This window comes from Chroicocephalus ridibundus, chromosome 1 (genome assembly GCF_963924245.1).
Source record: "Chroicocephalus ridibundus chromosome 1, bChrRid1.1, whole genome shotgun sequence".
Lineage (NCBI taxonomy): Eukaryota > Metazoa > Chordata > Aves > Charadriiformes > Laridae > Chroicocephalus > Chroicocephalus ridibundus.
Window position 1 is genome coordinate 133354374 of NC_086284.1, and position 27599 is coordinate 133381972.

General features: G+C 52.3%; 1 protein-coding gene across 2 annotated transcripts; it reads left to right on the forward strand.

Annotated features, from left to right (window-relative positions):
- On the forward strand, positions 1-27125 carry ATN1 (atrophin 1). Of its 2 annotated transcripts, XM_063353779.1 has the most exons (10): positions 1-141; positions 17856-18055; positions 18256-18393; positions 18778-18891; positions 20198-22227; positions 22427-22649; positions 22758-23475; positions 24733-24876; positions 25124-25304; positions 25872-27125. In XM_063353779.1, the coding sequence occupies exons 2-10, from the start codon at positions 17978-17980 to the stop codon at positions 25903-25905; spliced, it is 3660 nt and encodes a 1219-aa protein (XP_063209849.1). In that variant the 5' UTR covers positions 1-141; positions 17856-17977; the 3' UTR covers positions 25906-27125. The 2 variants fall into 2 exon arrangements, with proteins under 2 accessions (XP_063209849.1, XP_063209858.1); XM_063353788.1 differs by lacking the exon at positions 1-141 and having other exon boundaries at positions 12576-18055.
- The last annotated feature ends 474 nt before the right edge of the window (positions 27126-27599 follow it).

The window sequence follows — 27599 nt, forward strand, 5'->3', positions numbered from 1 at the left end:
CGAGGGAGCGCGGAAAAGGAGGAGGAGGGAGGAAAAGGGGAGAAAAAAAAAAGGGGGGGGGGGAGCAGCGTTTAAATCCCTTCCCCCGCTCCTCGCCGCCTCCATTCCTCCCTTCATTCGACCTCCCCTCCGGAGCCGCCGGTGAGTCCCTCGCCCGCTCCACAGCCGCTCCCGCCCCGCTTGTCATTTTCGCCCACTCGCTGCGTTCTTCCGCGGGTGGGTTTGGGGTTCTCACCCCCCACCCCGCTCCGGTCCGGCTGCGGAGGGAGGGGGGGGGACACACAGCAAAGTTGGGGGGGTGGGGGCGGGATGGCGGTTAACCCCCGCGGCGCTGGGGAAGGGCCCCCGGCGGTGCCTGCCCCGGCGAGGGGGCCGGGCGCCGCGGGTCACGGCGGCTCGGCTCGGGGGGGGGGGGGGGGCAATCCCGTTCCCGGCGGCGGCGGGGCAGCGATCGTAAATCACTGCGGGGGGGGGGGGGGGTGGTACGCTGACCGCCGCCCCCTCCCCGCCCGGGGCTTCTTTGCTTTGGACGGTGGCGGTGGCGGGAGCGCTTTCGCTCCGGAAAGGGGCCGGGGGGGGGGTGATGGTTGGGGGGGGGGGGGGCAATGGGAGGTAGGGGGGGGCTCCGCTCCCGCTGCCGGGGGTCCCGGGGCGGGGACACCCCCCGCCGCGCGCCCGGCCTGACGTCACCGCCCGCGGAGCCCCCCCCCCCCCCCCCCCCCACCTCCCTCGCCGCGGGAAGTTCGGCGGGGGGTCCGGGGGGCGAGTCCCCGGCGGCGGGGGGTGCGGGGCGAGGCGGGAGTTGTGAGTTTGCGGGTCGGTGCGGGGAGGGGTTCGTACGGCGACGCTGGAGGAAGGGGGGGGGGAGTGTCACTCCCCCGGCCCCGAAGCCGCCCTCCCAGCCGCCCCCTCCTCCCGGGGAGGCTGGTATTGTCCCCGCTTTCCCCGGGGCGGCCGGGCAGCGGGCAGGAATATTTGGAAATCGTGTTTCCGTCGGGATCTGAGCGCTGAGGAGTGAGTCGGGCTGCCCCTCCGGTTCTGTGGCAGGCGGAGTGTGTGTGTGTGTGGGGGGATTCAACCCCTCCCGATGACACCCTCGGCCTTGGGGACCCGCCGCCCCCTCCGCTGAAACGCCAGGTTGCTACTTGGGGACCGGGGAGCGGACAAGACCCCTACGGTTGGGTGGCATCAGGATGGCGTCTGCGCTGCCTTTGAACCGGCCGAGATCCCTTGGCATGTCGGGCTGGCTGTCCGTTTGCTCTTTAGATGGTTTTTTTAGGGGAGGGGGAAGCGGCATCCGTGTTTCCCACGCTGCCCTCCCGGCTGTGCCACCCAGCCGGTGGCGGTTCAGCCCCGCTGGCTTGTGCAGGCCGCTGGCCCCCGTGGCTGCCGCGGCTGTTGTTGCCCGGCGAATTGCCGGGTTGTATTTTGCCGAGTGGCCGCTGTGTGCTGTTGAAGTGGCAGCCATTTGGTCACCGTGGCATTACTTTACAGGCTGCCTTTTGCTTGCCGCCGGGTTCTGCCTCGATGGCTATTGTACGTTCCTGAAGTTGCTTCCGAGACACTGTCTCTCTCTCTCGCTCTCTGCATTCGTCTCAGTGCTGTGGCTGCCTCTGGCGAGTTACTTAGTTGCCAGGATGGCTACTGTAACAATTTCCATGGCTTTTGTCTGCAGGGTCTGTTTTGCAGTGCGGTGGTTCTTGAGGAGCAGCAGCATATCCTTACCGAGCTAGCTGCTCAAATCTGTTATCTCTGATTGCACTGGGTGGATTGCACGGGGACCGCTACGCTTTCCAGCATTGAGAAAGTGAGGAGAAAGTCGTGGGCCATTATCCTAAGGCGTGTAGCAGGAGAGCAGAGGAGAAGGAGCTGGAAATGCCGTTTGTTTTGTGTCCACCTGAATGGTGGAGCACGGTTGCACGTCCTGCAGGTGTGCATATGCCTAAAGCTTCAGAGTTCAGCCCTGGCTTCCCACCAGAATCAGCGTGTTGGTGTCAGTGCATCAGCCAAGTCCCCCAAATCCCACAGCGGTTTAAGTTGAAAGCTGGACCCTCCTTTCTTGTAAGCCCGAGGGTATTGTGCGTCACTGCTGGGCTGCATATGCATCCCCGAGGGGCTGGAGCGCTAAGAACATCACCCATGGATGGGACGCTTGTAAATGTGAATGGTCAAATTGTTGGTTGGAATGAATTTCGTCCTTTTCCCCGCTGTTTCTTGGCCGAGTTGTTATTTTTACGTTTGTTACTGGTGACACAATCGTTTGTGTATTTCCCCAGCTTCTTGGGAATGAACTGGTCTTTCAAACCAGGTTTTTCCGATTGGGATTCATGATGGAGCTTTTCAAGCATGGCCATTAAGAAGTGAACACATAGTAAGTAGTACCATGGTTCATGCTGGAAACGATAAAAACCCTCCAAACATTTGAAAACTAAATGTGCAGTGAATCCTAATGAAGAAGATTAACAGGTTTAACCTGCTGCGATGGCCTGCCTTTACCTCTCTTTTTATGCGTTTACCTCCTCCCCCAGATTTTGCACCCCTTGGATACCTCTGAAAAGTTCTGGCATTCTCACCTTTAGGTTTGTCTGCTCAAGGAATTACAATGAGGTTCCTTGTGGGCATACTTGTATTCCAAAATAATAACGGGCATGCAAGCAGCTATGATTCTATAGCATAGTGGGATCACTAGATGAAAAGCAACCTGATCTGTATTTTTCTTCAAGAAGGGGAGTATCTAGTCCAGTTGGACTAGATGATCATTGTAGCTCCCTTCCAACAGAAGTATTCCGTTCTATTTTTATTTGTAGCTGAAATGAATCAGGTGGGTTTTCCTCTTCCCAAAGCTCAGCCTCTGTCACTCCTTGTATACCTTCCAGATTTCTCCTGGAGCTCCCTCATGTTCATCAGCATTTTTCTGGGGGACGGCAGTGGAGTCGACAGGAGCAGTTGCTGTGTAGGAAGAATTATTTATTTACCAGATCTGGGGTGTAATACTTTTGCAAATGCAGTCTCCGGCATTGGTCTGAGCATTTATTTAGCTGTGCCCCTCCTTAAATATCTACCTGACTGTTTACCCAATCTTGTTTTTTCTCTTTGTGTGTCTGCCTTTTCTGTTGAGAACCTAGTTTCCTCCTCTGTCAGATTGTGTCTTCCCCAGTTCTGTTTTTTCTTTCTCCCATTCTCTTTTGGACAAATAAACTATTTTCTTGTCTCCAGTGGATTTCTTGATCTCCTTCTTCCCCCATTAGGAGATGCTATGGAATTATATTTCCTGCATTTATCACTTCATCTCTTCCATCTGTACTTCTTGAGGACTGTTCCTGGTGAAGTACAGAATAGCAATGCTTTACAAATTTCTTAAAGGCCAAAGAAGAAGGCATCACAAGTCCTGAGTGTGTGTAAAAGTGGAGGCATCTCTAAAAAAGTCATGCCCTTAACCAAGTGAGCTACACCTAGGGTATGTATCCTCTGCGGAATTCATTCACGTGATCACTGCCTGAGTTTGGTCACAGCGGATGGTTTAACGTGAACACGAGATGCTCCATCTCAGTGCCTTGCCTGAGTTACTGACATTGCAGCAGTGCCCAAGACACGTGTCTGTTGCCAGGCTGGCCAGGTACATCTCCCATGGCTCTTTGTGTCACTCTGAGCTGAACACCGGAGAATCTTTCTGTCCTTCCAGTCGTGTGGTGGGCAATCATGGATCCACAACCCATGTCCTCAGTGAGACACGTATGGAGAACGGTGAGGCAGAAGGGGATGTTTCCATCTCAAGTGGTGTGAGCTTCACCTCTGCTTTACTCTGGTTGGCTGATATGGACTTCGAGTGCTTAGGGGTGAGGATTTGGCATATGCTAAAAGTTTAACGCAAGACAACTTGGTAAGGAAACAATCCCTTCAGAAGCATTGGCTTGTTTCAGAGAATGTTCCTGGAGAAATCTACGACTCTTCTGTGTTTGTTGTGGCAGCAAACACTGATTTGTTATTGTCTCCTGTAAAAAATATCAATGTTTGATTGATTGCTGTGGCAGTATTTTCACCTACAAACCAAAGGGTAACCGCAGTATCTTCTCTGAGCAATTTTAGCCAATGATGGTCTGTCTGGGCTTTGCTGAAGAAGGGTAGCTGGTTGCTTTCAGTCTTCCTTCACGTCTCCTGCCCTGCTGACATTGTTCATCATAGATCAGTTTAGCTGGAAATTTTTAGTCTTGTACTTCCCTGCCTTACAAGGCACTTGGTGATACCCAATATCTTCCATGAGGTCTCTCTGTGTTATAGATCACTTAAGCGAAGATTGCATTTGAGCAACCTTCATCTCTTTGGACAGTGGATTGGATATACTGTGTGTGTATATATATATTTATGTGTGTGTATATATGTCACAATATCTGTAAAATAGTCTACATAACATAACATGTATTATATAAGATATATCTTCTATTCAATTTTATATTGATATATATAGCGTAGTGTATTGGATATAAAGTGTGTCTATAGCGTGGTATTTTGGGTACACTACTGCTTTCGGGCAGTGCAATAGATGAAGTGATTATCCCCAGAATTATTCAGAGTTTGGCAGACACATGAAGAGGGTCCATCCTCTGTGAAGGGTGGTTTATCCAGTCACGATTATCCGTCGAGCTTTCCTCATGCGTTGCTAGACCGTTGCTTTCAAAGCACATTTCCACCCAGAGCTAGACCCCATCACCTCTTGGCCAACCTCTCTATGACTGCTAATGACTTTTAGCATTGAAAAACCTGTTCTGGCCAACTGGCTGGTCCTCTCTCCTGCCCAGCACATGGCAGAGAATGTCACCTGGCGGTCTTTGCAGGAAATATTAGAGTATTTATTTTAGAATAAAATAATAATAAAAAACCTTAAAGATTTCCAGTGATACGCTAGATCCCTGTGCAAGTTTTTCAAGTGATTGATTGCTCCCATTTTTCAGATTTTGCACTATTTCTGTGTGGAATTTGTCTAGCGTCAGCTCCTGTCCATTGAATCTGGGGTCTTTGTCTTGTAGATTAAAGAGCCCTCTGCTGTCAGAAACCTTCTCCCTTTGCAGTACTCATAGGCCACCATCTTCAAGCCACCTTTTAACCTTTTCTCTGATAAGCTAAACATACTGATCGTGTTAAGGCTCTTACTGTAAGGGGGAGGAATTATCAGACTTCCTTCTTGTTCTTTTTTGGAAGTTTTCAATTTGTCAGCATCCTTTGGAATACGCAGGTAAAAACTGCATGCAGTACTCCCATAATGGTCCCACCAATCCAGTATATAGTCAGGTAAAAACTCTCTCTCTATTCCTGCTCCTGAAGAGTATTCCTCTCTTTATGTACTGGAGGGTTTCATTTATTCGGGAATAGCCCCCTTAGAAGTCTCGTGCTGGGGACTCGTGTTCAGTTTGCCATCAGCTGTTAATTACAAGGCCTTTTCGGAGCTTCTCTGAATACTTGATTTTAATCCTTGAAAGCTGTCTATGTTCTTCTGTTCTTGATGTGAAAATCTTCTGTAATTAGAACGCTTGTCTTTCTGTGTGACCCTGTTGCAGCAGTAACACCAGCTGTGCCAGAGTTCCCATTCCATCATTTACCATCTCACCTGCCTCAGCATCACCAGCAAATTTTACCCATGCTTCTGCAAACTTTCCTCAGCTGGTGCCTTCGCCAGCAACCAACAATATTCCATGATGGGCCACTGAGGCCTCTCAACAGCAGGCTTTGGGCAACTTGCTTTTTAACAGAGAATCCATGCATGAGGTCTTCTTTGCCGGTGCCGTAGCTGTGCACCAAGCTTTAGCCCACAGGTTGTCACGTGCTGCTATACAGAGAGGACCCAAGGCATTAAAGATTTCTTAGGCAGTGGTTTCACTTGCCGTTGTGTGTTCTCTCCTGGCGGTCCAGTCTGAGCCTAATTTGGCCTCAGTCTCTTGGCTCAGGTGCCCACTTGAGAGGTAGAGGCCTGTGTCTCTGGTTGGTAAGGCAGGTTGGTGGTAGAACTTTAGCATGAATTGCTTCCTTTGAATTCTCTTGGGACGGGGGAGAATTTTAGATACTTCTGACTTTTAATCCTTCATTGTATCATGAATTCCTGAAACCAGGAAGACCCTGATTTAGCCATAGCCGTCATGTTTTCTGATTTCATAAAATTGTAAGGACTAAAATCATACTTCACCATGAACTTGGTGGAGAATGTAAGACAAAACCTCTCCTTCCTCCCAAGGGTGGTTCAGCACTGTCACAGTTCGCACGGAGGCTGGGGAGACTCTGTTCTCTGCAGTGTTCAGGACAACCTCATCTAGCTTTGCAGTGTACTATGAACAGGGTTTTTGGGTGGAGACCTCCAGTGATCTCTTCCCGTGTAAATCTTCCTGTTACATACCGTTGGGTTTCCTTCCCACAGCCCCACAGGTGAGGGCAGGATCATCCCACTTGGCCAGTTCTGTAGACCGAGGAAAAGCTGTGGGATCCCAAGCTTATCAGTGTTTCAGGTCTGTTGTATGGTTGTTCCTGTGCCCATCTCCCTGGCCCTGGTTCACTCGTTTCCTTCTGGATTTTACTGTCCATCTTCATCCTGTGCAGACACTTGCCCTTTGCACAAATGGCTGTCTCGTTGGTTTCGTCATCGGTCATGAATCCCTAGAAACAGGAGAATCCAAAGGGCATCCTTGGGTTGCTGGCTGCAAAGTCCTTGCGTCCTTGGGTCACTGTCTCCCTTTGAGCACCATGCCGGCTACGTTCTTTTGCAAACTTAGTGAATAATTGATAATAATGATTTTCTTTTGCCCCTGTTACGCTCCAGGGACAGAGCTTCACCAAATGGCCAGGAGTCTTCTCATTTCCATCTTAGAATTGTCGGTGGCCTTTTTATACCCATTTGGTCTTATACCAACCTTCGCTCTTAACTTAAATACCCCTTCTGGACTCCATTGTGTTTAGTTTCTGGCATTTTACACGCGGTAATCACATCACCTCAGCTTTTATTTTGTGAGATTAAGAAAGTAAAGTCTTTATAGGCCTTGTACGTAACAGAGAGACTCTGCGTGTCCCTCAGCATTCTGGAAACTGCTTTCTGCACCTTCTCCAGTCCACTTTCATCTTTCCTGATGTTGGGTAACTGAAGCATCACGTGGTCTACCAGAGGATGTTTGACAAGTGCAGTGTCCTGTGGTGTTAATACTTTTTCTCATTTCTTGATAATACCTTGTCTGATACCTTCAAAACAACAATGGTGCCCATAGCTGTCCTGTGATTAATAAATCCCTTTCCTCCTCAGCTGTTCCTACGGATGAGCAGAAGTTCCTAGGATGGATGTGCTTGTCACTTCTCTTCAGTGTACCACTCAGCACTTTGTACTATTGAACGTGTTAAAAACATACCAATGACCCTACTAGATCCATCCAGAGTTCGCTGCTCCAGCAGCGGTCACTGCCAAGTCCTTAGGAAAGAGGGTAGTTTAAGGCAAGCTTAGGTGCTGTTTTCCTCTGGTATTCCTACAGCTTCCAACTGTTTTCAGTGCAGGGATTGCCATAGCTGGATGTGGTTTCTCTCTGTTCAGTAAGAAGCAGTTACTGTCTCTTGCATGAAACTCCCCACTCTCCCCTCAAGTCCATGCCAACTTCTAGCACCCGTACTGTCCTTTGTCTGGAAGTTCTGCACCCACCCATTTCAAGAAGAACTGTCTCTTTTTGTTTGTTTTGAGCTTGTTTCTTTGTAGCATTACTTGATGATCCTCAGTTCTTGTACAAGGCAAGGCAGTGAAAAAATATTTCCTACCCAACCTCTACTTTTCATATATGGTTTTACAGTCCTTGATCACATCCTCACATAATAACGTTTTCTCTGGACAGAGATGTCTAACCCACTCAGTCATGCCTTTTCGTTGCCCTTTCTAGTTCCTATGGAGGGAGCAGAACTGCACGCACTTTTCAATATGTGGGAAAAACCATGTGTTTGTCCAAGGGCATAATGACATTCTCTGTTTTGTTTTCAGTTACTTTGTTAGGAATTAGGTTCGCTTTCTTGATGGTTGCTCAGTGCCAAGGTGACATTTTCGTGGATCTGCCTTGCATATCCCAGGGGTATCACTCTTGAGTGGCACTGGTCAACTCAGAGTCCCACATTTTACATGTGGAGGTGGAGTTGTTTTTCCTCTGTGTGCATTGCTTTGTGTTTATCTAGATTGAAGTTCACATGCCATTTAATTGCCCAGTCACTGCTCTTGGAAAGTCCTTCTGCAGTTCTCCTCAGTTAGTTCTCATCATCGTTATTACCCTCATTAATTCACTCTCGTCAGCCACATTGGCTTCCCTTTGTCCCTTTTCTGTATCCGTCCTGGTTTTACTTCTTGTTTTATTCTCTTAAGTTCTCTCTTAAATCGTGATCATCTGCGATACTGACAGTGTCTCCTAACTTAATGCCATTGGGAGGTAGGACATTGATCCTTGTGAGGATCCACCAGGCTTTTTTTCCATCCAGACTGATACTTTCATCACTTCATTCATTCAAATCCATTTGCAGAGTTTGATCCTTCTAGCTACTGAGCTTCTCTCTGGTTCTTCTCTACACACTGGCTAGTTTGCCTGGGACTGTGGGCTCTGAGCAGCGTCGTATCCTTGCTCGGACCTCCCTCTGCCAGCTTCAGAACGATATGTGTCTTAGCAGAAAGAGATGACCATGCTTTTCACTGGTCTGTTATTGAAGGAAGGGACGGATGGTGTGGCTACTCTGACTTGGGATTCAGCTTCTGGTTTCCTGTATTCTTATATATGTCCTGCAGCTGCAAAGTTACCAGCAATCTTCCCCAATAAAGACTTGCAGCAGAAGTCTGGAACCATAATGGTTCCAGGTATCTAGAGTGAGGAGCTATGGTATGTGGAGTCACGGTCACAAGTTGCAACAAGGAAATTACGACTGATAATGGGTGTTTCAGCACTGGAATGAGTGTCCTAGGTCAGCTGGGGAAGTTTCGCTCCTTGAGATGTTCAGAACTGGCCTGGATGAGGCCCTGAGCAACCTCTTCTAGAATGGGGGTCAGCCCTGCTGTGAGCAGGAGTTTGGACCTGCAGAGGTCCTTTCCAGCTGACATTGTTCTTTGGGTAGCCTGTGATGTCTTTGGGTAATTTACTTTGCATTCCTTAGTAAAGGGACTTCTATGGGTAAAACGGGGGAGTTACGTATTACAATAGACCCTTAACCCCTATCAGCTCCACAGGTGAGGTGTGCTCAGGCATTGCAGATACAGAAGACGCTGGACTTCTTAAAATAGCGAGTACGGAGAGTGTGATGTGTCCTTCTTCTGCGTCAGGCGGCGTTTGTAGGCCTCCGCCCCACTTGCAGAGGGAAGAGCCCAGTGTGTTGCATTCTGTGATACACTGGGCTCTGCCAACCTGTGTCTCCAAGAGATCCAGAGGCCCTCCTCTGGGGAGACTAGATGATTCTTCTGAGGTTTTTAAGTAAATCTGTTACATACTTACAGTCATTTTAGTGTGCCCTCAGGGAATCGTTTTACGATTAACGTAACCTTCTTTAGTACATCTAACCTTCATTTAGTGAATCAAACTTTATTTTCAGTTGCTTCTGCAAAAATTAGTATCTTCTTCTATGCTGTAAATTAAGCTGTTGTTAAATGGATGAGTGTTTTTATTATTTATCACCTTGCTTTAGCTCTAATTGTTTTTATTTCACTCTGCTCATCAGGAAATATTTTTTTTCTCATATAAGATTTTCATTGAATGAAGGTTCCAGAATTACAGCTTTCGTACTTAAAATAACATTCTTGCTCCTCATGGCTGTGCAGAATTAAGAAAACAAAACATTAATATAGACTTAATAAAATGTAAACTGGCTTTATCTCTTAAGACTGCCAGCACTCTGCAAGTTTATTTTTAGTACTCTTATTTGGCACCCTTTCCAGAAATGTGAGCATTTTAATTTTTATTTATCATTTTAGCGGGGAGAATGAGCACCTAGATAGCACGACAAGTGAATTTGTCAACAAGTACTGTTGACAAATAAGTCAGCAAGTAAGTACAAGAAAAGGATTAAAGCTGTTGGCTCAGATTGAGTCTGGGAGGTGTTATGTTAGGCATAGAATCATAGAATGGTTTGGGCTGGAAGGGGCCTTTAAAGATCATCTAGTCCAACCCCAGTGCCATGGGCAGGGACACCTCCCACTAGATCAAGTTGCTCAAAGCCCCGTCTGACCTGACTTCCAGGTCAGACACTTCCAGGGATGGGGCATCAACCACCTCTTTGGGCAACCTGTTCCAGTGCGTCACCACCCTCATCACAAAAAATTTCTTCTGTATGTCCCATCTAAACCTACCCTCTTTCGGTTTAAAACCATTGCCCCTTTTCCTTTTGCTACAGGCTATGGTAAAAAAAAAAAATATAAAAATCTCTCTGTATTTCTTATAAGCCCTCTTCAGGTATTGAAAGGCCACAATAAGGTCTCCCTGGAGCTTTCTCTTCTCCAGGCTGCACAGCCCCAACTCTCAACCTGTCCTCATACGAGAGGTGTTCCATGCCTCTGGTCATTTTTGTGGCTCTCCTCTGGACCTGCTCTAACAGGTCCATGTCTTTCTTGTGCTAGAGTGGAGTAGAGGGGCAGAATCACCTCCCTCGACCTGCTGGCCACGCTTCTTTTGATGCAGCCCAGGATGTGGTTGGCTTTCTGGGCTGCAAGTGCACATTGCTGGCTTACGTCCAGCTTTTCATCCATCGGTACCCCCGAGTCCTTCTCCATAGGGCTGCTCTCAATCCCTTCATCCCTCACCCTGTATTGACACTGGGGGTTGCCCTGACCAAGGTGCAAGACGTTGCACTTGGTCTTGTTGAACTTCATGAGGTGAGGTTCATATTGGCCCACTTCTCAAACCTCTCATGGTCCCTCTGGATGGGCATCCCTCCCCTCAAGCGTATCAACTGCAGCACTCAGCTTGGTGTCATCTGCAAGGTTGCTGAGAGTGCGCTCAATCCCACTATGTCATTGATGAATATATTAAATAGTATTGGTCCCAGCAGGGACCCCTGAGGGACACCACTTGTTACTGGTTTCCATTTGGGCATTCGGCTGTTGAATGTTACTCTTTGGATGTGTCCATCCAGCAATTTCTTATCCGTTAAACCTATATCTCTCCAATTTAGTGGCAAGAATGTTGTGGGGGACCATATCAAAGGCCTGAGAGAAGTCCAGGTAGATGACATCTGTAGCTCTTTCCTTGTCCACTGATGTAGTCACTCCATCGTAGAAGGCCACTAGCTTAGTCAGGCACGATTTGCCTTTGGTTTGCTGTTGCTAATCATCACCCTGTCTTCCATATGCTTTGACTTAACTTCCAGGAGGATCTGCTCCATGATCTTACCAGGCACTGAGGTGAGGCTGACTGGTTTGTTGTTCCCAGGGTCCTCCATATTACCCTTTTTGAAAATGGGTGCAATACTCTCTTTTTCTCTAGTCACTGGGGACTTCATGTGACTGCCATGACTTTTCAAATGTGATGGAGAGTAGTTTGGCAACTACATCAGCCTATCCCTCAGGACTCTGGGGTGCATCTCATTCATTGGGTTTCATGGACTTGCGTATGTTCAGGTTCCTCAGGTGGTCTTGAATCTCGTCTTCTCTTACATACATGGGTAGATGTAATTCAAGAGGGTTCATTCAGCCTGTCTATTAAAGTGTGCGTAATTCGCCCTTCAGTACAGAATGAAGTTTCTGAAAGCGTATGTAAACATTGCATAGTGATTCATTTTATGCAATATTTTGAACGTAGAAGAATCCAGTGAGATTCCAGTATGTTGCCAATATAAAATCAATTTACTCATAGAAAATTACAAAAATTGGCAACTCTCACTGGTTTTATACTGAATTTTGGTTACTGTATTTTTATTTTTGAGCAGTAACAGCAGTTTCCACTTCAGTTACAGATGGTCGTTTCATGGTATTTCTGTCTAAGTTTGCCACGTAACGCCGTGCTGCCAAGCCTCCTCAGCAGGGCAGGTCTCAGCCCTTCCTGGCCGTGTCTGACAGCTGCTGGTGGTTGGATGCTCCTGTCACACATGCAGCGTTGCGGGGCTGCGAGTGACAGGGAGGTGTGAGCTCCGATCACGGGGTGCGTGTCTGCGGTGGTGCAGGAGTGGCCCGAGGGAGCAGAGTGAGCAGGTGAAGGAAGCTTTAGCTAATGCTCGCTGCCTTCAGCCTGGGCTCGTGAAGATTTCGGTCCCCTGGGATCCTTCAGCTTCACGTTAGTATTGTGGGAGGGATGCACTTAAGCGTCATCCACTGGGTAGGCAAGAGTTTTAACTGGAGTATGATTATTTGACCAGGTCTGCAGTCTTATTCCTAGATTAATCCACCTTCCAGCCTGAGTTCACAGCCCCTGCATCTACCCACTGTTGTAATTGTTTTGTAGGAGACAGAAGAATGCCCGTGTCTTAAAATTACCTTTCATTTGGTGTCGCATAAATATATTTCTTCTTCACAAAGTTTACTGTGTAAAAAAAAAAAAAAAAAAAAAAAAAAAAAGCAAGTCATGGGAATAGTTGTGCCCAAGATAATATTAGCTGCAAGTGTTTGCTCACCGCCATCTTGGTATTCAACCATTTTGGCATCCCTTTGCTCACACAATCATTTTTCCCTTTTACGGTAATGTCATGCTCAATCAAAAGGCTGACAATAAGACTGTGACATGCAACCTGAACCCTGATCTATTCACTTATTGCTATCTAATGCTGAACGCATCACCCTTCCCCTTCCTTCCCTCCCCGTCTCCCCCGTGCCCTGTAGAAAGACACCAGGGTTCAAACATGAAGTCGGGTACTTAGCCATTGGGAAATGTACTTCAGGTTGTCTGTTTCCAGTATTCTGCATGAAACTTTGTGTTTTCAAGATACTACACGGTTGTTAACCCAGATTAAATTTCTGGGAATTTTTCTTTCATTTTATAAATGAGGGAAATGGAGACAGGAATTAAAAATGTATTGCCTGGGACCGTCATTCACTGGGCAGTATGTATAAATATGCCAACTTCTGACTTCCCACTCACGGTGCGAGTCCACTGGCTATGCTGCTCCAGTGGGCATTCCCTCCTGCGTCATCTTTACCTGTCAAGGGGGATCCACTGATTATCCTCCCATCTTACTTTCAGGACACTTTCCAGCATCTGCAATGTGTTAGAAAGCAGCTGTGTTCGCTTTGCTACCCTGGTTCCTCCCTCCAGTGCTAAACCCATCCCTTTGCAGAAGGGGGAAGAGAAAAACCAGGATGGGAACACAGAGCTAATGAATTGCAGAGAAACAGACTCAGTTTGATTCTCACATCTTCTGACTTCTAAATCCCTGCCTTTGCAAGCCAAATGCCTTTGATTTCATGTAGGACTTTGGATGTAGTTCCTACACTTCAGAAAATGACTTAAGGAATAGTCACTGCGTACTTTCAGCAACTCGCAACTGAAGAAAACGAGAGGTTTGAACTTCAGAACATCTGTACTTACACCAATGGAGGAACCGACTCCTCACTCCAAAATTATTTTCCACGGACCGGCATCTAGTGGAAGATAAGGCTGGCTATGTCTATGGTAACAACTCTGGTGCGCAGCGCTGGCTGTCCATTACCATGGCCTCCCTTTGTACAGGCTTTGGTCTGTGCCAACAACGGCTCTCCCAGATGGTGCCTGAGCATGGTTTGGGAGTTAGCGTTGGACCGTGCTGATGGCCAGTGGCCAGGTTAGATGTTTCCCTCCCCTTTTGAAGGGTAGGAGAATGTTGCCATCCAGGTGCAAGCTGCGTAACACTGACCACCCCCAGGACCAGAGAACAGGCACTGTCCTGTTTTATTTAAAAGTACCAATGGTGTCAAATTGTCCCTTCTTGCAGCATGTGTGGTCCGGATGGGTGGCAGTGTTTTTAATTCATTTCTTCTTTGAGACTGAATGATCCAGCCATGCACCTTGACATCTTTGCACTCAGTGCCTCCAACTAGGTCTACCAGGAGAGGAGGCTACATCGCTGCTGTTCCCCTCCATCCCCAAATCATCACTGGGTAGCTCAGGGGGCACTCCTCTGTCACGTACCGTAGTCATGTTCTGCCTGCTGCACCTCCGCTCCTGCTTGGACCAGGTCTGAATCCACCTGAGATTATTGGGATGCTACAGTTGGAGAAGATCAGGAGTAGTGGATAATAAAAACAAGTAGATGTTTTGGGTTTTTTATTTCCCCAAGAGAGGAGGCCTTAAATGTCTGATAGCTAAAGAAACACTGCTGAAATAATGGTGGTGGTAGCTTTTTTTCTTAAGTGGCAAGGATGCTAGGAGCCTTCAGCTCTTCCTTCTTCTGTCAGTGGCCCCAGGGAGGGCTAGCTGGACCTTAGCTGGCTTTTAACCTTCTCAGGCACACTGGAATTACAGATTTGGGCTGCCCATCCTGGAGCTTGCTCGGCCGTTGAGCACCAGCCACCGCAGTAAAACCTTTCAGCCCTCCGAGGATTTGGAGGCACCTCCCGGACTTCCCTGTGCCACTGGAAATTGCCTGCCTGCCGTTGGAACATGTGGTGGGTGTACCTGTGTGTGCAGCCCGGGCATGTGCAAGCCTTCGGGGCACATGACTCATTTGTCATTTGCAGCCCTGGCCAACCACCCAAACACCATCCCAGACAACTTGGTCCTGTTCCCGTGTCCTCTGCTTCTGCTGCCATCTAGGAAAGTGTATTTTCTCAGGCCCTCAGTCTAACGTGTAAATGCTATCCTTCACCCGATTTTTCTAAGAGAGGCCAAGGGTGCATACTGAAGTAGGTAAAACTTGGGTGCATCTCATTTGAGATGGACTTGATTCCTGTTTTGTTACCCGTGAAGAGTTGCTCCACACTACAGCCTGAAAAGGAGAGAGATTAGCTGCCTCCTTCAACAGAAGAGGAACTGGAGCCCGTGATCTCCTGGCTGCCTGTGCAGGACAGTCCACCTTTGGCAAGGAGAATTTCTTGAAGCTGGGGAGGAGGAGGAGGAGGAGCGGGATCCATTTTGGATCCCGTGTGGGGATGCCTGTTGAGCGCGCGTTGCTCGCAGGAGACTGCACCAGGGCTTACACGAGAATATGGAGGGGTTTGGGCAGGAAGCCAAACCAAGCTGGGTTGTACGAAACGCAAACAGAAAATAGCAATTCGCGATGCCTCATAACTCAGTCAAACCTGCAAAGGGCTTCACAGGGCCAGGAAAAGGTTATCCCTTCGACAGCAGCCCTGCCAAGTATCTTATTTCCTTTCCAAAACCACAGAGCCCTAATAACTCTTCAGAGACATTTACAGGGATCTTCGGTGACAGGAAGAGCTAGGTGTAACTTTGTTAATTGTTAAGGCTCGCATTGCAAGCTTTTATTTCATAAATGATAAACGTGGAAGGCGGTGTTGTGATCCTGTCGTCTGGTCTCCGACCTAACAGTTGCTGTACTGAGCCTGATAATGCGTGCGTCGGTTCTGCTTTATATTTTAAAAAAGTCTTCACCCTCTTAAGCGGTAGCTTTATATTTTAGAAAAGTCTTCGCTCTCTTAAGCGGTAGAAGCTTCTGCCCTATGGTTAATTACGTCTACTGAAACATACCGATTTGTTCATGGCTTTGTTTGGTGCTGCATGTTCAGCGGTTGACATAAGTACCGAGTTGGTATTTCTTTTAAAAAGGGAAGTTTCACTCTGTGGTTGGCTGCATTATTATTTCTCTGACTGACTTCTCTGGAAAGAAGACCATAATTGTCATTGCAGGGTTACTGGAAAGCTGAAGTGAGGCCTGTGCACCGCGCTGTGATGTTCGGTTCTTTGGTGTGGGAGGTGTGGGTGGCGCCCCCGTTGAATGCAAAGAGCAGAGACGCGTTGGCAATGGGCTGCTGCTGCTTCTGTGCGTTCAGGGCTGAGCTGGTACTTGAAGGTTGCCGACGTGGTGTGTGTTGCTGAAGTTGAGTTAAATTAGGATCGCCTTACGTACCACGTTTGTTCCGTGTAAGAAATGTTAATTCTAGATGCTTATCTAGAATAGCCTCCTCGGTGTAACTGGCTGAATTAGCAACCGAAGGCCGAAGTATGGCAGAAATGTAAGCCTGTAAAACACGTCAACTGGTGGGGATTAGGAGAGTGCTCTGCCTCCATTAGGTCAGTTATAAACTGTCACGAGCTATTTTTCTATTAAAGAAGAGGTCTCAGTTAATGAATTGTTGTGTGTGGGAGTTAATGCTGGATGAGTCCCCCGTGGCTTTCGTGATGAGGGTCAAATAAAATATTAATGAAATTAAAACAAACAATCCCCTGCTCATCCCAAGTATTTTCCAGATGGGTTTCTCTAAACACTGGTCAGGGAAGATGTGGACCCTCACAAGATGGGCCAGTGTCATTTCTCCCTTTTCACAGGTAGGGAGATGGAGGCTGTGGAGAGCAGCGACTCCAGGGCCTCACATTCCAGCAGCAGGGCTGGAGGTCCAGGAGTTCTCCTGTCTGGTGCCTTTGCTCTGATCCCTGGTTTCAGCTGCCTTCTCAGAGAAATGAAAGTGCATCCAGACTGCTCCTGCACTGGCTTATCTTCCCAGGTCTGGGATGGCCCTTAGGAGTCCCAAATCTCAAGTCTTCTTATACTTACTCAAAAAACTTCCCCACGCTTCCAGATCCGATAATATAACCCAGGAGATGTGGTTCTTTTCTCCTGATGGATCATCCACAGGACACATTTCCTTGTCTTGCAGATTGTCCGTTCCAGAGGCCGAGTATAGGAGCTCGAATGACAGGCTGGGGAAGGAGTGTCTCTTTTTGGTTCCACCTGCGTAGTACAGTGCAGTGTAAAACATCTTGAGCTGGATGGAGACAAGCAAACTAGCTCCAGGAGCAGCATCCCTGAATCACTTCAGTCCAGATCCCAGGCTAACACAATCACAGTGCTTTCATACTCCAAACTCTAGGAACTGTGGGGCATAACAGGGCGTTAAGTATCTACGGTGCTTTTGGACATCGCGCAAAGCTGTACATTTATTCAGAGGGAGCTGAGAAATCTTCCCGCTGCTGCAAAGTGGAAGGACGTACTCTGCGTCTCTGGGCATGACTCTTAGGTGGTACAGAGAAGCAGTCCAGTGTATGGAGAAGGAGACCTAGGCAGGCACTCCAGTCCAAACAGAGTTGATTCTGTTTGCGTCGTGCAAAAATCAAAGCTAAATGCCTTTTCTCGCAACCTGTTTGCGTACCTTGGGCACCGAACAGCCTAAGCAAGATTTGTCACATTTTCTGCGCCAGGTGCTGGTGCATGTATGTACGTGCGCGTGCTCTGGGGAGGGCAGGGCTGTATAACACCCCTTCAGCGAAGGCCACGGGGGGCTCGTTGTGCAGAGCTGGCTAATGACAGCACGTGGCCAGTTAAGGGTGGTGTGACATACTGCACTGACAACAAGCGCAAGGAGGAACTTACGAAGTCAGAGAAGTTGTAGTTAGGAACATTTTAAAACACTTTCCCGTTATTTCCCCCCCCCCACCACCCCCCGTCTGTCTCTAAAGATCAAATAAACAAGGAAATGGAAATACTAAAATGATTTCAGAGGGCAATCAACATACTGATAACCATTCCTCCCTGCTTCCTCCAAAAAATTGGAGGGCTGCCTGCCTCGCATCGTGTGGGTATCACTGCTAGGAATTGGAAATCAGATGTGACAGTGGCCAAATCTTTTCCCTTTCGGCTGGGGAAGTGTATTGCCTTTTTGGTAAAGATCCTTGCATCTGTAAATAATAATAAAGGGAACGTTAATAATTTTGTCATATTTCTGTAGCAGACCACAAAAGGGTGTCCTGCAGTCTGCTCGCTCTTTCTCCCCTCTCATCTTCTTGTCTGCCTTTCAGGATTCACCGGGATCTTGTTGCGTTGCTGGTATAAGCCCCCCTTTCAGCAGAAGTGCTGAAGCAGAAGCCCGTCTCCACCTCCCCGGGAAGAGCCCAAGGGGGGTGCGGAGCGATAAAAATTTATGTTTTCATCAAGCCGGGCCAAGGAGAATGGGGGTCCCACACCCAAAAGAATGAAGACACGACAGAACAAAGACTCAGTACGTGAGATGGGAGAGGTGGGGTGGGACACTGGAGCCAAGCTGGAGCTGTGGGATGGGGCTGAGGTTCACGGCAAAGCTCAGGGACAGGAGTTTGGCTTAGCGGAGTGCCAGGGGTTCAGGCGCTTTGAGGGACTGGGGGACGGGGCAGGAGTGCGGGGAGATGCAAAGCAGGACTGATCCGGTGATCCCTCTCTTAGATGTCGATGAGGAGTGGACGGAAGAAAGAGACTCCAGGGCCCCGAGAGGAGCTCAGGTCACGGGGTCGAGCTTCCCCCGGGGGCGTCAGCACCTCCAGCAGCGATGGCAAGGCTGAGAAATCCCGACAAGCGACAAAGGTAGTATAAGCTCATACGTGAGTGTGGGGTGCCTGAGGACTGCCCACTCCGGGTAGGATCTATATGGGGATCCAGGGACATATACCAGAAGGGATCCACCGAGGAACCCATGCCAGGCTAGCTCTGGAATGGATGGGATCCCTCATACCTCTCATCCTCAGCATCTTGCACTTCCCACCATCTCCCAAACACCGGTCTTCAGTCTGACCAGCCCTGTTTTATGCTAATTTTTGCCATATTCTGGCTCAGTGTTGCACTGCTAAACTCTTCAACACATGCGCCATGGTGACAGTGTCTCCCCTGCTGCAGTCTCTGAAGATCTGGCAGGGTGGGAAGTTTTCCTGTGACCCTCCCACCTCCCTCTTCTCCTTCTTTGCCTTGCAGAAAGGCCGGGTGGAGGAATCCTGCACCCCCAAGGGCAGCAAGCAGAGCCGAACAGAAGAAATCTCGGAGAGTGAAGGGGAGGACACCAACGCTCCCAAAAAAACAAAAACTGAGGTGAGTTGTCCCTGCTGTGATCGCTGGCATGTCCTGGGTCCCGGTCAAAGGAATCTCCTGTTCCCTACCTGTGCCGCTCACACCTGCCCGGCTTGAGGTTCCCACTGCTCGGGAGCCCTGGCACCTTGAGTTCCACACTGCAGCTCTTCCAACCTAAATGGCATCTGCCTGGCTATAAAAATGCCACCAGGAGTGACGACTGAGCCAAACGGAGGCTCTCCGTCTCTTTTGCCTTGTCTGGGGGGAGCTGCCACACTCTCGGAGCTGGGCACATGCTCTGCTTTTCCCGGCTCAGTGGCAGGAGCCTGGCTCCGCACACGGCCACAGGTCGGGTTAGACTCAGCTTCTTTTGCTCCCCCAGAGCAGTGTGAAACGGAGGTGCTTAAGTCGTGGTGGGGTCTGGGTGATGGCTGTGCAAAACCTGCTCACGCACACGCTCTGCATAGTTGTGGCAGGGCTTTTCTGAAATGCCGGCAGCACTGGGCTGGATCAGTGGTCAGATGGTTGGAGGAAGACTCAGCTCTTGCTCTTCTCAGTTCCCCATTAGCCTGTTCAGGGAACTGGCCTTAAAGGCCTGCAAACACGGGGGTATTTGCTCACGTTAATGAGGTTGTCGTAATTAAACCACTGTGGTTACACCTATGTAATTTCTCCACGCGGACACTCTGTTTAGCTCAACAGTGATCTTTTTTCAGTTTAGCCTCTCTTGTAAGCCCCGCGGTCCATGCTAACTGTTCAGTCGCCGAAGCTTTGTTGCCTGAGGCGAGAGGTGGTGGGGAGGAGGGAGGGATTGGGAAGCACAGGGAGGGCTCCGGGAGGCAAGGAGTGAGGCAGTGAGAGGGGGCCGGGGTGGGAGTGGGTCTCCTCGCCCAAGGGACAAGAAAAGCGACTGTGGCTGGGCTGGGCGCACTGTGGTGGGTGCTGCTCTGTGCCACCTGGTGGTATCATACCCTGGCCAACAGCCCATCACCGGTGGTGGTGGTGCTAGGACCTTTTGTCTCTATTCACTCTAAACCTCACCTGTAACAGTTCCCTGCCCTCCCTCGGTGCTTTCATACACAAGGGAGGCCCATCATTACCTCCTTCCCGAGCGTGGGATGCTCATGAAGGACCTGAGAGCACTGGAGGGGAGGCAGGAGGACCGGTGTTATTTATACCTTGCCAGATGGTATCTCCTTCTCTCTTTGGGGTTTTCTAGTGTTGGGTCTGGCAGAGAAAGGTCAGAAAGCAAGTTCTCTGGGAACTTGAGATGTGTCGTGCATGGTCTGGGAGGCTCATAATGCCTTCCCCCTCCTTCCTACTTCAGGAGTTGCCCTGTCCTCCATCCCCGTCCGATGTTGACAGCCTTGATGGCCACAGCTTCAACGATGAGATGAGCAGTGACCCACGAGACATTGACCAGGATAACAGGAGCACCTCACCCAGCGTCTACAGCCCTGGCAGCGTGGAGAATGACTCCGACTCCTCCTCCGTGCTGTCCCAGGGGCCGTCTCACTCCTACCACCACCCTCCGCTCTTTCCCCAGAGCCCGCCGGTAGCTCCCCCACCCGACAGCCTGGCCCGTCCACCCGAGCCCAGCTTTGGGCTCCCGGGCGAGGTGCACCCCCAGGGACCCCCGTCAGGGAGCTACCACTCCCAGCTGGACGGCCAGGCGTCCCGCATTTTCCAGGCTCAAGCCCCGCAGACACCCGCCGCCTCCTCCTCCTCTTCCTCCTCCGCCTCTGCTGTTGCTGCCCCTTCTGCTCCCCCTTCCTCCTCCTCTTCCTCCTCGTCGTCCTCCTCCTCCTCCTCCAGCCACGCTCCTCTTTACCCTACGGCCAACGTGGTCCAGGTTGGGGCCAAAATTGCTGGTGGAGTTGGGGGTCTCCCCACACCGGGGGGTCGCGAGCAGACCCTCGGCGCCAAGCACAATCCGCCACCCACCACCCCCATCTCGCTGGCGTCGGTGGCCGGGGGGCTCCCCCCTCAAAAGACACCCCCCGCCAACCCTCCAGCCGCCCCCCCGGCTTCGGCCCCTTCCTTCCCTCACGTCTCTGCCAATTTGCCTCCCCCCCCGGCCCTGCGCCCCCTCAACAACGCGGTGGCCGCCTCCAGCTCGCCGGGGATGGTGGGGCAGGCCCTGAGCGGCCATCTTCCCTCCCCACACGGCATGGGGCAGGACAAGGCGCCTGCCCTGGCCCCCTCTCGCTACCCCTACGCCCCGCCGCCGCTGCCCCCCTCCAGCTCCTCGGCCCAGTACCCCCCGGCCCAGCCCCTGCCCAGCTACAGCGCCTCCTACGGCCATTCCTTCCCCCCCCCCAGCGGCCTCTCCGTCTCCAGCCAGCCCCCCAAGTACACCCAGCCCTCCCTCCCCTCACAGCCCGTCTGGAGCCAGGGACCCCCCCCCTACAGCCGCCCCCTGGGCAACGCCGCTTCCCACCCTGCCGCCCCGCCATTCCCCGGCCAGCCGCCCCCCCATCACCAGCAGCCGCCCCAGCAGCACCACCACGGCCACGGCAGCGGCGGGGGGGTCTCGCCGGCAGCCGCGGCTCCCCCCCAGCCCCCCGGGGGTTACCCCCACGGCCTGGAGTCCAACAGCCATCACCCCTCCCATGCCACCTACGGGCTGCGCCTCTACCCCCCCCACAGCCAGGCCGCCTACAGCCAGGCCCCCTCGGCGGCTGCCGCCGCAGCCCCCTCTTCCTCCTCTTCCTCCTCCTCCTCTTCCTCCTCTTCTTCCTCCTCCTCTTCCTCCTCTGCCGCCTCTTCCCAGGGAAGCTACGCCGGCATGTGTGCTCACCCCCCGGGGCAGAGTCCTGCCACCTACACCTTCCCCCCGCCGCCGCCCCCTTCCCCTGCCCATGGGGCCGGCCCTCCCGTCACCTCCGCTGCCACCACCCTCTCCACCGTCATCGCCACCATGGCCTCCCCTTCCGCGGCCCCCTACAAGACGGTCTCGCCCCCGGTGCCCCCGTCGGCCGTGGCCCCTTATGGGAAGCGGGCGGCCTCCCCCGTCCCCACTTTCCAGCCCCCAGCCCCCTACAAGCCAGGCTCGCCCCCTGCATCCTCGGCTGCCCCTTTCCGGGCAGCCACCCCTCCCGGCTACCGGGTGGCTTCTTCCCCCGTGGCAGGGGGCTACAAAGCCCCCTCGCCCGCCCCCTCTGCCCCACCACCCCTGCCGGGGACCATGGCCGCCCCGGCCCCCCCGCCGCCCCCGCTCCCCCTCAGCGCCGCGCAGATCAAGCAGGAGCCGTCGGAGGAGTACGAGCCCCCCGAGAGCCCCGTGCCCCCAGCTCGCAGCCCCTCGCCGCCCCCCAAGGTGGTGGACGTGCCCAGCCATGCCAGCCAGTCAGCCAGGTGAGGGGCGGGGAAGGGGAGGTCACCCCAAGTGCGGTCTGTAGGTGCATCCTTTTAGCTTTTCGATGATGGTCTTGCCTTTCCTGCAGTGTTGGGCTTGGCTTTGCCTGCCCCTGTCCCCATTCCTGTCCTCATCCCGGTCCCCATCCCTGCCCTCCATCCCCTTCTGCGCTGACAAGCTTTGCTTCTCGCCCCCCAGATTCAACAAACACCTGGACCGTGGCTTCAACTCCTGCTCCCGCACAGACCTGTACTTCGTGCCCCTCGACGGCTCCAAGCTAGCCAAGAAGAGGGCAGACTTGGTGGAGAAAGTGCGGCGAGAGGCTGAGCAGAAGGCGCGGGAAGAGAAGGAGCGGGAACGGGAGCGTGAGCGGGAGAAGGAACGGGAGCGGGAGAAGGAGCGGGAGCTGGAGAGGAGCGTGGTAGGTCTGGGGGTTCCACTGCCGCAGCACAGCCGGGGCAGGTGCTCGAGGACCTCCTCGGCTGCTCCCTGCTGGTACCCTGACACTGGTTTCTCTGCTCTCTTGCAGAAGATGGCCCAGGAGGGCCGGCCGGTTGAGTGCTCGTCCCTGGGGCCGGTTCCCCACCGCCCCTCCTTTGAGCAGGGCAGTGCTGTAGCGACTGTTCCCCCGTACCTGGGCCCTGACACCCCGGCTCTGCGCACCCTCAGCGAATACGCACGGCCCCACGTCATGTCCCCCAGCAACCGCAACCACCCTTTCTACGTGCCGCTGGGTGCTGTTGACCCAGGCTTGCTGGGGTACAACGTGCCGGCCATCTACAGCAGCGATCCAGCGACACGGGAGCGTGAGCTGAGGGAGCGGGAAGCCCGTGAACGAGACCTGAGGGATCGGGACCTGCGTGAACGTCTCAAGCCCGGCTTTGAAGTCAAGCCAGCCGAGTTGGAGCAGCTCCACGCCGTGCCGGCTGCTGCCATGGATCCGTTCCCACGCCATGGCGGGCTGAGTCTGCAGACGGCCCCCGGCCTTCATCCTGCTTTTCCTTTCCACCCAGGGCTGGGCCACTTGGAGCGGGAGAGGCTGGCGCTGGCAGCCGGCCCGACCCTTCGTCCCGACATGTCCTACGCCGAGCGCTTGGCGGCTGAGCGCCAGCATGCCGAGCGGGTGGCTGCTCTCAGCAACGACCCTCTGGCCCGGCTGCAGATGCTCAATGTGACCCCTCATCATCATCAGCATTCCCACATCCACTCCCACCTCCATCTCCACCAGCAGGATGCCATACATGCAGGTAAGGATACCACGGTGGCGGTGCCCTGCACAAAGCCCTGCTCGCCCTCCTTGTGCTCCCTCCTTACGCTCCCTCCCTCCGGCCCTGGGGAAGCCCAGAAGCTGCCGAGACTAGACTTTGAGGCCCCAGATCCACCTCTTCAGCCAGAAGTGGTCAACATCATGGTCATTCAGCCTTGATCTCACTCCCATCCCACCAAAGACACCGACCTCTGTTGCAAGCATTGGGGTGTCTGTGAGTTTGCTGCTTAGTGGCGAGCAGAGTTATCTGCACCATGTCTTTAGTTCTGGATCTCTGGGGACACGATACAAGTGCTGGGATCCTACTAGCTACCAGGGTGACTGTGGACTGTATCCCTCACACTGTGGTCTGCAGAAGGAGTGGGAGCCCTGCTAACAACACTTGTGACCATATCCTTAGGACTAATGAAATGTTGGTTCTCTAGTTTGCTCCTTGCTGCAGGTGGTGGGATGGGATGGGATGGGATGGGATGGGATGGGAGAGAAGATTGGCTAATTGTAAGGAGCTGGTGGTCCCTTCCATTTCCACATCCTACCAGAAAGTAAAGTAAAAAGATGTTTAGGGATGAAACTCTTGGGGAAGCAAAGCCCAAACTACAATATGGTAGGAGAAAGTGCTGTGCCTGCTCAGGTCCTGTGAGCGGTCAGTGGGATCTGGTGGCAGAGTCACAGTCACTCACTCTAAGCAGCCACAACTACTCAAAGGTGGCATCAGGTACAAATGAATGTCCATTCCCCCACGGTCCGTAGCTGGGCACCTCTGGCAGTGAGTCCAAAACACTGTAAAAAGCAGTTTTTGTAGATGCAGTACCTTGCATTTCAGCCTTGGATAGTACTTGCAAACTTGAGTGCCTGGCACTGAGCGCCTGTGCTGCATGAGACCTGGAAATGGAAGCACCCAATATGAGTATGCACGTGAGCGACAGCCAGGGTGGCAGAGAGGCACAACGCTGGGTACAGAGCAGCTCCTTGCAGAATCAACTTTAAGGAGCAGTACTACTTCTCCCTGGGGAGTGTAGGGACAGAGCTATTGCCAGGCTGGGCCATGTGAAATTCGACACAGGCAATAAGAGTAATGCTCAGAAGGACGTGGTGCTCCATTGTCTAGCCTTGAAATCATCCCATCCCTAACACATGCCGACCCTCTCCATGTCTCTCGTGTTGTGCCTTGCACCCTTCTCCGTGTTACCTCTTACAAAGCGTGGGACAATTGTCTTGTGGTATCTTTTCTTCCCAGCCTCAGCCTCTGTTCACCCTCTTATTGACCCACTCGCCTCGGGATCACACCTCACCCGGATACCGTACCCAGCTGGAACCATCCCCAACCCTCTCCTGCCTCACCCTCTACATGAGAACGAAGTGCTGCGCCACCAGCTTTTTGGTAAGGATGCTCACAGGGACTGCCGGTCTCCTCTGAAAAGCATTGGCAGAGCCCCAAGGGGCAGGGTGGCCGTGAAGGGTCCCGGGACCAAACTGAGGTCTATGAAACAGAGCTCTGGCATGGCGTAGGACAGGCCTACGCTGTCAGTGGACGAGCACAGTAGAGTCTTGGCCAAGCTGTGGGGCCATGGGTGAGGACGGAGCTGTTGCGTTAACTTGTTTCTACTCTGTTTTGTCTTTGGCTGCAGCTGCACCCTACAGGGACCTGCCGGGCTCCCTCTCTGCACCCATGTCAGCAGCACATCAGCTCCAGGCCATGCACGCCCAGTCGGCTGAGCTGCAGCGCCTGGCCCTGGAGCAGCAGCAGTGGCTTCACGCCCACCACCCTCTGCACGGCGTGCCCCTCCCGACGCAGGAGGATTACTACAGGTGCGTAAGACCTCCTCTCCCCCAGACCATGGCTTCCTCACAAAGTACAGCTCCAGGCCCAGCCCTGGGGATGGCGGAGGCAGTGGGGACAGGGAAGCGTTGCCCCTGGCGTGGGTGACTCGGACGGAGCCTGCACTTGGGAGCAGAGATGCTTCGCCACTGGGGCACAACTGTGGGTTGGCCACCAGGATGGTCGCTCTTGGCAAGCGGTTGTTCGGTGGCTGATCTCATGTGGGGTCCCAGCTCCTCTCCTCTGGGCCGGGTAAACTTGCGTGTTTCACCCATGCTAATACAGTTATGACTAATATACCCTTGCCAAAATACCAAACAACGCAAGGGTTGAATGCTTTTGCCAAGATGAGGCTTTCACAAGTGCATGGGGAAGCACGTTGGGAAGGAGAGGAGTGCAATGTGGTACCTTCTCGGTAGCATCTCCTGCTTCAAGGATTTGCAAATCTTTCCAAGCCAGCAGTGTGTTGTCTGGGTCTAGACTAACAAAAGGCAGCGGGAGGTACGAAATTGCTTTTTTCTCTCTCACAATCGCCTTGTTCCTCTTCTTTACCCTAGCCACCTGAAGAAAGAAAGTGACAAACCCCTTTAAATGGACTTCTACTGTCAATGTGACATCATCATGTCTTTCTCTCAAGAGGAGCAATCAGTCAACCAAATCCTGGGGGAGGGGAAGCTGCGGAGTGACACATCCTGATCCCACCATGCAGTAGAGTGCAAGAGAAGACGACGGGACGAGAAGTACAGGATGGCATCCTGGGAGCAGAAGGTGGAGGAGAGAAAATGGGGGGGGGGACTGAAACGCCACTAACGGACACGAAAAACGATCGGTACGTGATTTCAGCAGAGCTCTGAGAAAAACCGAATCGGCATCGCACCGAGCTCAAAAAGACAAAAGACTGACGTGAATGCAGGGTGGCAGCAGCTCCATCTTTTGTTTGGGGGCAACGGTTGCATTAAATCCGAAGAGCATCGCATCGCAGGACTCCACGTACGCGATGCTGCTGCCTTTTCTGCTTCTGCGAGGAGGAGCCGCGGCCAAGAAGTAGCTCAAAACCCCACAGCGCCTTTTTTCAAGATGCCTCCTCCCACCCCACCGCCCCTTCCTAGGTGTAAGATAACTGCTTAGCGATACAAGGAAAGCAACGCGGAACTTTTTTTTTTTTCAGATTAGCCAGAGCGGCTTCCCGTTCTCCGACATCCCTCCAGGTGCCAACAAAGCATGACGGGACCCCTTCAGAAGCTCCTGCCTGCCTGGAGGGGACCGGTCCCAGCCATCGGGGGGGATGGGGTGCAAAGCACCGCAAAAGGACTCGTTTGCAAGGTGGTGGCCGTGCTTTCCCAGGGCTGGCGGGGAAAGGGGCACGGCCACCAGGTGCAAAGCACCGGGAGACTTGTTTTCCAGCCCGCCGTGTCACCACCGCCACCACCACGGCTCCTTTGAGCCCGGCGGGGAGAGGACGACGATGACGACGTGGCCGAGCGTCCTGGGACTGAAATCTTTAAGATGGCGGCTGCCCTTTTCCCCTCACCCATTCCAAATTGATGTACTTTTAACTCATGCACATCCTATTAGACGTGGCAGTTTTATGTAGCAACTTGTGACTCCCTCGCCCTCGTCCCCCCGTCCCCCCCAATCCCTCCCCAGCGTGCGTGTCTGATTTCACAGTTGTATCTCTCTCGATTGGTCCCCATATATATATATATATATATTTACTTAACCATTAAAAGGAAAAGAAAACCAAACTGACAACCCAGCTATGGAAAAACACCCAAAACGAAGTTTTCCCCACGCACTCCCAAGCCCCAACACACATTCTAATAATTTATATATATAAATATATATATGAAGCTCTTAAAAAAGGAAAAAAAAAAAAACCCACCAAAACCAAACAAACAAAAAAAACCCTTCCAGAAACAGACTCCATTGTCTTCATTCATTTTTTTTACCGCGGAGGGGCCAGGAGGGGACCCGGTTGTGCGGGGCCGCGGGGGTGAAAACCGGGGCCGGGGAACCGGAGCCCGCCGCGGGGCCGCTGGGAGCGGGCGGGGCCGCAGGAAACGCCGCGGAGGAACCGGTGAACCAGGCCCCGCCGGCGGCGGGGGGGGAAGGGAGAGAGGCCCGCCGGCGCGCTGCCGGTGGGGAGAGAGGCCTACCGGTGCCCCGCCGGCGGGCACTACCCCGGGAAAGCCGGCGGGAGGCGCGCAGGGCCCCGGTCGGGGGGCAGCTGCCGGCGGGGGCGGTGGCGACAACGGCGAGCTCCGCCCCTTCGGCGGGGCGGGGAG

Bases quoted from the DNA above. Each gene is read 5' to 3' on its own strand.
- ATN1 (XM_063353779.1), top strand. From the start codon at position 17,978: ATGTTTTCATCAAGCCGGGCCAAGGAGAATGGGGGTCCCACACCCAAA. The intron at 18,056-18,255 runs GTACGTGAGATG...TCCCTCTCTTAG, and splicing joins CACGACAGAACAAAGACTCA to ATGTCGATGAGGAGTGGACG. The intron at 22,650-22,757 runs GTAGGTCTGGGG...GCTCTCTTGCAG, and splicing joins GGGAGCTGGAGAGGAGCGTG to AAGATGGCCCAGGAGGGCCG.